Raw genomic sequence first — 13,036 nt, forward strand, 5'->3', positions numbered from 1 at the left:
AAATAGTAGACCTCAGAAACAAGACGATTTTTGTTTCTTTAAGAGTTATTTTAAAACAAGGCAAAGGTATGTTTTATGTTAGACATTAACTTAGAATTGGACCACTGTGGTTGGAGCCCATCCTAGAAGTCTAGAGTTTAGTTCTAGTTCTGACCTTAATTGATTTTTTTGTGCCTAGTTCAACTAAGCTAGATTGTTCCCCCATCGAATTTTCCCACTTAACAAACATTGACCTGTGTGCCAACACATCCCCAGAGATTCCTTCACTCTTGTTTGCCCTGTCTCTGATTCCCTTATTTTCTTCCATCCTGCTTTCTTCCCATTCCTGATGAATGCCAGTGGTCACACATCAGAAGAAAAGTTGCCAAGTACCAAAGTTTGTCTGTTTACCTCACTGGCTGAGTAGGAGATATGTGGTCAAGGAAGATTATCATTGCAAAGTGTTTCTGTAGCTATGAATTACTTCTAGCCCATTTAAAAATATTTTTCTTAGCTGAGTTTATCATCGACCTGGCCATATAGTACTAATGGACTCTTAAATGCTTTTGTTTCTTTGCTTAGGAGATCTTTATTCCCCTTCTTAATTGTTATCTTGGCATTGGACATCTCCTTTCCTATGTACAGTGGTGGGCCCTTAGTGTTCTCAGTATTAGATATCATTGCAAGGAGCAAGGTTTGCCCCAGACAGTCCCTTGTAGGGTATACTGTAGTTGGGGGATTCCTTTGTTATATGGGCTGGATGGGCCAGCTGCTGAGCTCCCTGCCAGTGCTCCCATTTTCTGTGATTGTGATACTAGTTTGGATGTGCATCACACATGCCAGTTTCACTCTGTTTATGTTTATCCCTTTGGCATAGTATAGGAACTTCACCCAGTTATTTGACTTGCTGTGAGACTGTATTCTCTGTTAAATACATTCCAAGGAAGGAGATGGAAAGTTCAGCAGAAGGAAATCCAAGGGACATATCTGTACTCTTGCTAGCATGCTAGTTGGCATGAACTTGGCAGTAGTTCAGGCAATAGATTGAATGGTTTGGATGTTCTATAAGACTATAAGACTCCAATAAGAGTCTTGAATTATTTTCTAAATGTTCTTTCTGAGCCAAAATTATAGATGACCTTTTTTGCTTTGTGGTTATCACTCTTTTTTCAAGTAGAAATTTGTATCTAAACTAAAGTCAGTTTTGCACTTGAATAGCAATCTGACTGTTGTAATGATGGAATGAGTCAGGTCAGCTTCAGGGTCTTGCTTGACTTTATAATAAAATTAAATGTGGCAATGCATTTTCTAAAGTTTATTCATAGCAAGTAAATGAAGTGTAATTGAGAATCTGTCATTTATTAGCTAGGTAATTTTTTTATCTGCCTTTTTTTATTCATTACAGACAGAGTGCCTCAACTATATCCGAGTCTTACAACTCCTTAATGATACTGTTCTATATGTGTGTGGTACTAATGCATTTCAGCCAACTTGTGATCATCTGGTAAGGTTTATCAAACTTTACATTAAGAAAATAGTCAGAATGTAAAATGCCATGAAACTTTTTGACAGCAGTAATGAATTAATCTCAATAATCCCAGTCAAGCAGGTTTATATGTCACTTATATCTTAGGGACCATGGTGGTGCCAATCAGTCAGTAAACACTGCATTTTTACTATGTGCCAGGCATTATGTTTAAGCACTGTGGATACAAAATGAATTTAAAGATAATCCCTGCCCTCAAGGAACTCACAATCTCATGATAATGGTGTTTCATGATTACCTTCACATTCATTTTTGTTATTTTCTTTGCCACTGTACAAAGTTTAAAGTCATTAGATGGAATTTGCTTTCTTTGAATCAACTTTTAATACTCTTTTATATTACATTAACACAGTAGTGTGCCATAATGGATAGAGGGTCAGCCTTAGAGACAGAAAGACCTAGTATTATGGGCCAGGCCTTACTCAGACCAGTCCAGTGGTTCAGGTTCAGGACTACAAGGAAATGTGACACTTATAGGCTATCTTACATATAATAAAAAAGAAATTCACATTAGTACACAAAGAATATTTGGCAAGGATTCAGCTACCTTTGTTTCCCTACAGAAACTCATCTGATCAGAAAGACACATATTTGACTTCCACAGCAGTGAGATATTGTTTAAGTCTTAGGGACTTTGACTCTATTTTGAGGCTTTTTACTCATTAGGAGACCAAGAAGTTTCATCAACAGCTCAAGCCCTAGTCTCACATCTCAGGGACAACTTCCTTGCCTTATATGGAAAAAAGAGTCAGCCTGCAAGGCAGGGATCCTGGTAGATATTGCTGCTACCGCATCTGGGGTCTGACACATACTGGCAATATGACCATCAGCGTATCACTTAACTTCTCAGAGCCTCAGATGATAATTTATAGATGAGTTACCTGTCTGTACCTCCTAGATCTAAAGAACAAGAACATGCTTTGTTCTGAATGTGACTTAGCATAATGCTAAAAAAAATGTCAGTTCTCAGTACTCTGTGATCCACCTTTCTCTCTTCACTAAAATTTTAACTTTTCTTAATTTTGCTAGGTAGCCTTAGCTGTGATAACAGTTTTTGCTTCACTGTATTTCAAAGACTAAAGCTAGAAAAACTTGAAGGCATGTTAAGGAATTCTCATGTGTCATTTGACTTGAGTTTCTGCTGCTTCTGACCTTGGAATGTCACCATTCTTTATGCTGACCTTGACCCTGCCACTGCTAAAATGTTTTAACAGCTATTTTAGGTGTAAATTGTCTTCTGCTTCTGAAATTTTTTATTTTTCTTTTGGGCTTCTATGTGAGGTTTTCTATGTAAGTGTTGCGACCTAGGGTATTTACTTAGTTATTTTCAGAAACAGGATTCATGTTCTTTTCCTCTGATTAGCTTCCTGTCTGTTCCTGCAGTCTTTGTTAGAATCTCCTTCTTTGTTCTGAGAATCCTTAAATTCTCAAAATTTCTTACTTTTGACAGACTTATTAATCCTTTTTTAATGGAATTTTTAAAAAAAATTTTGAATTTAATCATCAGAAAACACATTCAAGCATATAAAGCACAAAAAAGAAGATTGCATATGGAACTGTGAACTTATGTTATTTAATCCTTTTCTCAAAAAGCTCCCCAACCACTCAGTTTCTTTATTACTTTATTTCACATTACTGATGTCTAGGTAAATTAGTTAAGAAGATTCGATCTCCAACCACTGGCTAGGGAGTTTTCTTAGACTTTTAGGACCCCTAACATGAAATGCTCAATATTAAGGTTAATATGGGTTGCTTTGAGAACAAAAGACAAACAACAGTAAGGAAATAAGAACATTTTGTACACATGTGTACATATCTTTGCATCCATGCATATCATGTTTATTTAATTGAACTGAACTGATGACATAGAGGTCTAAAAGAGAAAAATCAAACTTCTCTCTTCTGTCCCACATTACTGAGGGTGCCTGGTAATTGTTTTTTTTTAAAAATAGTATAACAAAAACTTCAATTAACTTATTTTTTTCATAATATTTATCCTTATTTTATAAGGATGAATCAGATAATGAGAGGACCAGACATCAGAGATTTATTTGGAACAAACAGATTTCTAGGACCATTATACATTCAATACAATCTCCATACCACCTACATCTTTAGTACTTTACAGTTTGAATAGATGTTCATTTCAAGAACTTTAGTCACTAAAGAAAGATTTTTCTGTGTTTAGTATATTCAACTTGCCAAGGCAGAAAAGTGCACTAAATCATTTTAGAAAAATTTTAGTCAAAGATGGATTTGAAGCAATGGACTTGGAGTCAAAAGAGATTTGAGTTCAAATGCCACCTCTGGCATTTGTGAACTATATAACCATGAGCAAGTCACTTAATCTATCTGACCCTCAGTTTTGGCATCCATAAAATGAGAATAATAGTATCTACAGCAACTACTTCCCAGGGTTTTTGTGAGGATAAATAAGATTATGGCTGTAAATAACTCTACAAACCATAAAATACATCATTTATTATATACCGTCATCTGTAATCTTCAGTCTTTTTCAACCCCCTGTTTTCCCTGCTGCCTACAAACACACCCAAGCCTTCCCATCCTAAAAGAATCCTCATTAGATTCTAGCATGACTCGGCTGTCACATATCTCTTTTCCCCTTCTCAGCTAAATTAGTTGAAAAAAAGTCATTTACATTAATCCATACGCTTCCTTTCTTCTCACTGTCTTCTAAACCCTCAGCAATCTGACTTCTAATCTGATCATTCAAGTGAAATTGTTCTCTCTAAAGCTACACGTGGTCTCTTGATTGACAAATTTAATGAATCCTCATCTTTCTTGACACTATTGACCACCATTTCCTTCTGGAGACTCTGAGGTTTTGTGACACTGCTATCACCTTCTACCTGTCTGACTACTCAGTTTCTTTTGCTTCATCTTTTTCCATGCCACACCCAACTATGAGTGTCCTTGAAGTCTCTTTCTTAGGTCCTCTTCTGTTTTCTTTGTATTTTCTAATTGTTGATGGGTTCAGTCATCGTCTCCATGCTGATGATTCCCAGAACTATCTATCCAACATTAGTCTTTCCCCTAAGTTCTAGTACCACATCACCAACTGCCTGTTGGACATTTCAGATGATTCCTGCAAGTATCTCAAGGCCAACATGTCTAAAACAACACTCATTATCTTTTATTGTAAACCCATCCCTTTTCAAACTTCTCTCTTATAGTCTAGGGCACTACCATCCTTCCAGTTACCCAGTTTCTCAACTACCATGTCATCTTTAGCTCCTTGCATTCACCTACATATCTAATCAGCTGCATTTCAAATTATGTAATTTTTTTTTTCTCAATAGTATTAGTAACATATCTCTTCCACCTACATGGTTCTGCCCTACTTCAGGTCTTTATCACCTCTCACCTGAAATATTGCAGTAGTCTTCTAATTGTAATTCTTATCTTTAAGCCTCAACTCAAGCACTGTCTCTTCTTGTAAGAGACCTTTCCTAGTTCCCCAGATGCTAATACTTCCCTTCTACGGCTACCTTCCAACTATTCTGTATTATCGTCTATGTATCAATTTAAATATATGTTGTTTTCCCTTTAGAATATAAGCTCTTGAAAGCAGAGGGTATTTTCACTTTTTCTTTGTATCCCCCATGCTTAGCACAGTGCCTGCAATAAGGGCTTAATAAATGCTAATTGATTGATGTAGATAAATTAATTAGAATTCTTCAAGTATTACAATTTATTGAGATTTTATTGGTAGCATATATTTTTAGCTGGTTTATAGATCTAGTCTATGTTCTTCATCCCGTCTCTGGTAAGGGGAGCTTTCATGTTTATACTTTTTTCCCTTAAGTATTAAAAACATTTTCTAGTTATCTCATAATTGAGCCTTTTTGCTTTGCCTAAGATTGAGTCCAGAAATGCCATTTTAAAAAGATTCAATTCTTATTGTATAATTTTAAAAGTCTTATGAATTAGATGTTACTAATTATTAATTAATTATTTAGATGTTAGATGTTCTGGCCTCAGACACTTAGTAGTTATATGACCTTGGGCAAGTTACTTTATTTTTGTCTGCCTCAGTTTCCTCAGCTGTAAAATGAAGATAATAATAGCACCCACCTCCCAGGAGGTACTTTATAAATGCTAGCTGTTATTATGATCGCATTTATTTTGCTTATCCTTCTGTTAAACTCTCTTGTCACTGTAGCTTTTAAAAACGTTTGAACTTGTTGGTAAAAATGAAGATGGTAAAGGCAGGTGTCCATTTGATCCAGCACAAAGCTATACATCCATTATGGTTGGTAAGTGCGGTCTATTATTACTTTAACAGATATTTTTTTATTTTGATATGTATTTGTTTTGACCCATTTTAATACTAGATACTCTTTAAGAATATCCACATAATTTAAATATGGATCTTAATAAAAGTCATTCAAACACTTCAAAAATATATGAATTATTGTTGGCATCAAAAATCAAATTTACTCTTTTTTTAACCTAGTTTTATATGTATTGTGTAGAAAGAATACTTATGCAGACATTATCATATTTCCTCCAGGTAAATAGTAGATGCTTCTGTTTGTGTAGTTTTTTTGAGTTTCACCTTAGCTTTCTGAGGCCATACATGTTTATGTACCAACATGAGTGTGTGATGTATCCCCTGTAATTATGTTATATACAAGACAATGTATGTAGTTGTGTGGGTATGTTGGAATTACATGTATATGTTTAGTTGTTTCTTAATTCAATACAATATAGTCTAAAAACATGAAGCAAAGTAAAATTAAACCTCAAAGAAAAGTAACAAAAGATAGGAATAAACAATAGGACCTACCTCAGCTTGGAGAAATTTGTTTGTTTATTCCCCAAGTAGAAAAAATATTTATATTGTTGTAATGAAGAACTTTTTTTCATTATTGTGAGCCATTTATTGGATTTGAAATGTTTGTTTCTTTTTCTTCCTTTCTAACACACTAAAGATGGGGAGCTTTACTCTGGGACATCCTATAATTTCTTGGGAAGTGAACCCATCATTTCTCGAAATTCTCCTCAAAGTCCCCTGAGAACGGAATATGCAATACCTTGGCTTAATGGTAAGAAAATATTAAAGAAACTTAACAAAGAATGAGTTTTACTGCATTATTTCTTGTCAGACTTCTAGAAGAGACCAACTTTCACTGAGCTATTGATTTTTGCTTCCCCTCCTATTTGATGTGGCTACACATTTTTTATTGATCTTTTCCTTTTTTCAACATCCCTTTTACTTCCCAATAACTCCTCCCACCCCTAAGAGACCTCTCCCTAGTAACACTGTGGCTACTCCCTGAACCCAAGATTTTCACTCTCATATCAGTCAGACAATCTTGGATTGTACCCCCCGTCACTTCCCCCCAACCTCTCAGCTTTCCCCTGGCCTGATTCGTAGACATCTGTTATACAAATCAGCGAATCAGAAAAAACTCTATAAGGTATTGAATAGAATTAAGTTATACATTGTGTGTGTGAGACATTAATTTTTGCTTTGAATTTACAGAACCTAGTTTTGTCTTTGCTGATGTGATCAGAAAAAATCCGAATAGCACAGATGGAGAAGATGACAAAATCTACTTCTTTTTCACAGAAGTGTCTGTGGAGTATGAATTTTTTGGAAAATTGATGATTCCCAGGATAGCTAGAGTGTGCAAGGTGGGACACATAAATTATTTTTACTTCTGCGAGAAGATATACCTGGAAATTTATGATCTTAACCATTATAATTTTTTAATTGATCTGCAGTGGACATATATTTGATCTTGGTACAATCTAGGTACAATCCATATTTTATACAATCTGAGAATGATTAAATGCTTGCCCAGCATGATTATTAACTTGAACTCCATTTCTCATGATTAATTTGTTAAATTTTTGAACCATTAGTTTTCTTCTTTCTTAAAGTTTCCTTAGCTTACAGACTTTTAGTGAGTGGTTGTCCCTAAAGTCAGAGTGTGTCTACTTTCTCTTCTCTAGCTGGGAAAAAAATAATAAATAAAATATCAAATTTCTATAATAATCCTATAATTATTACATAACAAAATATCAAACTTCTGTATACTACAGAAAATGAGCAAGGAATCAGACTTTCTGTCTTAGTGTAGTAACTAAATTATAATCAAATCATGATTTAACTATTTTATCTCCTCTGGGTAGTGTGTGTGTGTGGGGGGGTAAGATTGTCATCAAATTTGAAGATACTATGATGAAGAGGGATAGCTAACATACTGGATGACAGAGTTGGCATCCAAAGGACTTCAGCACTGTGCCAAATCTTATAGGATAAAGTTAAATGGGGATAAATGTAAGGTCTTGAAATGGATACAGAAAGCCAATTTCACAAACATAATATGGGAAAATCATGGTTAGACAATTGTTCTAAAAGAGATTTGGGAGTTTCAGTGACTGCAAACTAAATATGAGTCAGCAGTGTAACAAAGACAAAAAGGCTAATGTGATTTTGGGCTGCATTGAGAGGGTCATAACCTCCAGAAATAGGAGGGTGATAATACCAGGGCACTCTGTCCTTGCCAGACCTCATCTTGCTTATTGTGTTCGGTTCTTTTTTCTTTTTTGGCTAGGCAATGGGATTAAGTGACTTGCCCAGGGTCACACAGCTAGTTAGTGTTATGTGTCTGAGGCTGGATTTGAACTCAGGTCCTCCTGAATCCAGGGCTGGTGCTCTATCCACTGTGCCACCTAGCTGCCTCTTATTGTGTTCAGTTCTCACACTAGGTTTATGATGGGCATTGATAAGCTAGAGAGTGTCCAGAGGAAGAAAACCAGGATGGCAAAGGACATTGAGTTCATGCTATATAAGGTTCAGTTGAAGGAACTGGTCAGGTTTAGCACAGGGAAGAGAATTTGATTAAAGGGTGAAATCCATTGTCAATGACTCTTTTTAAGATCACAGACCTCCGGAAGTAAAAGGGACTACAGAAATGATATAGTTCAACACCTCCTCTTAAAGATGAGAAAAGAGAGGACTTGAGGTTAAGTGACTTGCCTCAAGTCCCACAACCACTTCCAGATACTAATGGACACCCAGCACCCTGCAGAAGATGCAGTAGCCCTGGCCATACATTCATACTGGGCGCTATTTCTCTGATGTTCTCTGACACACCTGGCCAATAGGAAGTATATTTGAAGGGTTGTCTTGTGGAGGAGGGCTTAGACTTGTCCCTTCTGGTCCCAGAGAGCAGAACAGAGAATAGGGAATGTAAGTTAGAAAAGGTACTTTTAAGCAGGAAAAACTTCTTAATTCTTTGTTGTTGACTCTTCTTGACTCCATTTGGGGTTTGCATAGCAAAGATGCTTGTGTGGTTTGCCATTTCCTTCTACAGCTCATTTTATTCATAAGGAACTGAGGCACACAGGGTTAAGTGACTTGCCCAGGGTCACACAGCTAGGAAGTACCAGAGGCCAGACTGGAATTCTGCAAGATGAGTCTTCCTGACTTCAGGCCCAGCACTCTATCCACTGGGTCACCTAGCTGCCCTGCAGCTTTCTTAAACCTGAGCAAACGTGGAAAAGGATGCCTCAAAAAGAGTGATCTATTCTAATTCTCAAATTATACGATTCTGTGATATTTTGGTGACAGTAACAGTTTATTAAAGTAACTGAAAAAAAAAGACCCTCCAAAGGGAAAGGAGCCAAGGTTAATTTAAACTAAGAAAAAGCAGCTAAGAAACCCAACTCTATCTTTAAGTGTAAAAAGGATTTCTCCAGGGAAGACCAACCAAAAGTTTTGAGAATACATCAAAGTCTTCATTCATTTGTCAAGCACCTTCTTTATGTAGAACACCCTGCTAGGCACAGGTAGCGATTCAAAATTTAGTTTATCATTTAGTTTAACATTATCCCTGAATTTCTGGATTGCATTTGAGAAGTACAAAATAAAGTGTTCTTTTAGGGGAAAGATTACTGACCAATGTTATCCGAGAAGATTTTATGTAGGAAGAATTGACATTTGTGAGTTCTGAGCTGTGAACCTATAATGTGAGAGAGTAAGGAATTAAAGGGTAGTCAACTAGCAGAGATAGAACTAGCATGCAGGGACCAGGGTCCATTCCAGATACCAGCCTTCTAAAGAGGAGGGGATGTGCTTTTTACCTTAGTGCCTCCACCCTTTACCTGGCCCCTGAGCTAATACCCTTAAGGGTCCTCAAGCCTAGTGCTCTGGCACAAGAATGAGGAGGGCAGACTGTTACCCATCCTTCTTCCCACAAGCCTGCTTTTCCTGGGGACCAAGATGCTTGGGATCAGCAAAATAAGTGGGGACACTGGCCACTTCTTGTGATTCTTCTTCCCCATCCAGCCCCCATATTAAACTCAGCACATCTCTCCAGTCCTCCTCCTTTTCTCACTATCATTTCCACTGAGCCCTCTGGACTCTTCCTCTATCATCCTATTGTGGAAAAATATTATATTCAGACTTAGAGGACCTGTGTTTCTAGTAGCTTTGGGACTTTAGCCAGCTCTTCTCTTGTCTTTTCTATAAGATCTATATAAGTAATTATTAGTGCCTAGGTACTTTTGGTGTTGGGACAGCACCCCAAAAGTTTATAGTACAGTAGAGAAGAAGACACCTACACTTAAAATCTGTAGTGTATGATCAAGCAGTGGCTGTGGAGCCAAAGGACCTGAGTTCATTCTCAGCCCTGTCACTTACCTGTGTAATCTTGAGCACATGATTTAACCTCTGTGGGCCTCAGATTCTTTAACTGAGAAGTGAAGGTGTGGAAATGATCATCTCCAAGCTCTAAATCATAAGACCAGGGTATGATAGGTATAGAACTTGAATGGATAGTAGAAGTTATCCCTTTATTTTATAGATGAAGAGCTGAGGTCCATATAGGTGAAGAAACTTAACCTATGGTCACTCAAGTAGTAGCAGAGCCAAGAACCCAAAAGGATCCTAAATCTTAGCACTTCTGGGTTTTTTAAAAGTTGTATCTTAGGTATAACTCCCAGGAAGACAGCCACACCTGATTAGTCACTTTGTAAGTATACATACCCACCAACTGCTGGGAAGTATCTCTTCCTCTTAGGACTAGTAGCAGGCTTTCTCATGTTTGTAAGTGACAAAAATATCCTACTGATATTAGGAAAAGAGTTTTGTTGATAATAACCAAGAAACTTAGCAACCTAGTGTACTTGAGCTTTGATGAATCCTAGAAAATTCCAGTAACTCTTAATTGTAGTTTATTCCTCAAACTTAGTTTTCTTTTTTTCTTTTTCTTTGGTGGACAATGAAATGTCTACCAACCTAAGTGTCATAAGTCTCATTTACTGTATTTATACGTGATCCAAATTGTCAATGCCAATGTTATATGTAAATGGTTTTCAGTTTTTATTTGAATTCTTAATTTCCTAGAACATTATTTCTTTTTGGCCTAACCTAACTTAGACCAATGCTACTCATTTGTGCTAGTTTTCTTGGCTGCAGTGAATGTCAGTGCAATAGATTGGCTCCATTGATTCTTGGAATATAACAAACACCTAAACGCTTGGAGATGCTTTACAGCTATCTAATCAAGATGGAAAACGTATTTATACCCTCTATTTTCCTTGGAATTTTAGGGGGACCAAGGAGGCTTAAGGACTTTACAGAAGAAATGGACCTCCTTCCTAAAAGCCAGATTAATCTGTTCCATACCAGAGAATAACTTTATCTTCAATGTGATCAATGATGTTTTTATTCTCAAATCTCCAGATTTAAAAGAACCTGTGTTTTATGCAGTTTTCACTCCACAATTGTAAGTGCCATGAGCTAGATTTTTCAGCTTTATTTTTCTGAAATAAGTTACTGTCATCAAGAAAAAAACAGTTTTTTCTTTGTTACCTAGGAATAATGTGGGACTGTCAGCAGTGTGTGCATACAACATGTCCCTTGTGGAAGAAGTATTCTCCAAAGGAAAATACATGCAGAGTGCTACTGTGGAGCAGTCCCATACCAAATGGGTCCGTTACAGTGGAGAGATTCCCAAACCTCGACCAGGAGCGGTGAGTAGAGAAAAAAACTCAGGATGCACATAGATTAAGCTTTCTCCTCTTCTTAAAAGAGACAAAGTAGAATACTCCATGCTAAGATGATACCAACCTGAAAAATCTGATGACTGCATATTTGATTGACTTGGCAATTTTTTATTTCCCTGTCAGCTTATGGATTTGTTTCCTGGAGTGAAGAACTGTGACTGGGAGGACTGATGAATGTGACTCTTAGTTTTTCTATTAACATCTTTTCAATGTTTTGCCTTCTAGTTTGCTTGGTGTGAAACAGTAATTGCAGGGCAGCTAGATGGTGCAGTTGATACAGCACCGACCCTGGAGTCAGGAGGACCTGAGTTCAAATCCAGCCTCAGACCAGACACTTGACACTAGCTGTGTGACCCTGGGCAAGTCACTTAACCCCAATTCCCTTTCAAAACAAAACAAAACAGTAATTGCTACATGAAGAGAATTGTGGCTTATGTACCAAGACTTATTACAAACAGTGAGGAGGTTGGAAAGAGTTGGAATTAAGTTGGAAAATATATGACTCATGTAAGAAATGAAAGAAGTTGTAGACCATATGGGATCCTTATGCCTGTATATCCTGAATGTGTTCTGTATAAGTCAGTAAGCACTGAACATGTCAGACATCTTAAAAATGAAATGCTTATATCTTAATAGGAAAAAACTGGTTACCAATGTGGAAATCACTTCTAGATAATTTGGGTATGTATAGTTAGACTATAGATTTGTAAAATCAAATTTCAAGTTACAGTATAAAATTTGAAGAAATCTACATTGATTTATTCATATAATCTTGTTGCTAAAAAAAATTTAAATGGATGAAAACAAAGCATCACAGAATATCACCATTTCCTAAGGAAATATGATCGATAATAATAAAAACTAGTATTTTTATAGAGCTTTAGAGTTTGCTCCTTTGGTCCTCACAACAATCCTGTCAGGCAAGTATCATTATCCCTATATTAGAGCTGAGGAAACTGAAACACAGTTAAATGTCTTTCCCAGAGTAAAACAGCTAGTAAAGGTCAGAGACAGGACTTGAGGTCAGGTCTTCCTGACTCTATGTAAGTCCACAGCCTTGCCTGTCATGCCATGATGCTGCCAGATAGAAATCATTACAATGAGGAGACCAAAGGAACCAAGAAACCACTTTAGCCAGCAAACTTTTAGTCTCCTTGTCAAGGAGAGAAAAATGTCAACTAAAAGCAGCACTATTTAGAAGATAAATTTGTTTGTAAAAACTTGTAGGGAAGGGTAATGAAAGTGTTGTCTCATCAAACAAAGAAGCAGTAGAAGGAAAGCAAATTTACAGAAAGATTGGCAAGATCCCCAAGCCATATCCTCTCAGGGGGCCTTTTTAAAAAGTATTTTAGAAAAATTTTGTGATATTAAACAGTGCCCACCATGTCCACTATCTCTCATTTCTTTTATTTAAAAATATTTATTTATTTATTTTTAATGTTTTTTTAATTTTGCATTATAAATTCT

The 13,036-nt window shown here is 36.5% G+C and overlaps 1 protein-coding gene across 17 annotated transcripts in view; it reads left to right on the forward strand.

Annotated features, from left to right (window-relative positions):
- The window catches only part of SEMA4D (semaphorin 4D), a 185,924-nt gene that overhangs the window by 124,491 nt on the left and 48,397 nt on the right, over positions 1-13,036 (forward strand). For all 17 annotated transcript variants that reach the window (XR_002328805.2, XM_078152961.1, XM_078152963.1 and 14 more), the window contains 6 exons: positions 1,385-1,483; positions 5,709-5,802; positions 6,481-6,594; positions 7,035-7,186; positions 11,114-11,289; positions 11,380-11,536. Coding sequence is in view for 16 of the 17 variants with exons in the window: in XM_078152961.1 (XP_078009087.1) it covers positions 1,385-1,483; positions 5,709-5,802; positions 6,481-6,594; positions 7,035-7,186; positions 11,114-11,289; positions 11,380-11,536 (792 nt within the window). In the remaining variant the exon portion in view is untranslated. The remainder of the gene's footprint in view (positions 1-1,384; positions 1,484-5,708; positions 5,803-6,480; positions 6,595-7,034; positions 7,187-11,113; positions 11,290-11,379; positions 11,537-13,036) is intronic.

The sequence above is a fragment of the Phascolarctos cinereus genome, unplaced genomic scaffold (assembly GCF_003287225.1).
Source record: "Phascolarctos cinereus isolate Bilbo 61053 unplaced genomic scaffold, phaCin_HiC Scaffold_4;HRSCAF=312, whole genome shotgun sequence".
Taxonomy (NCBI): domain Eukaryota; kingdom Metazoa; phylum Chordata; class Mammalia; order Diprotodontia; family Phascolarctidae; genus Phascolarctos; species Phascolarctos cinereus.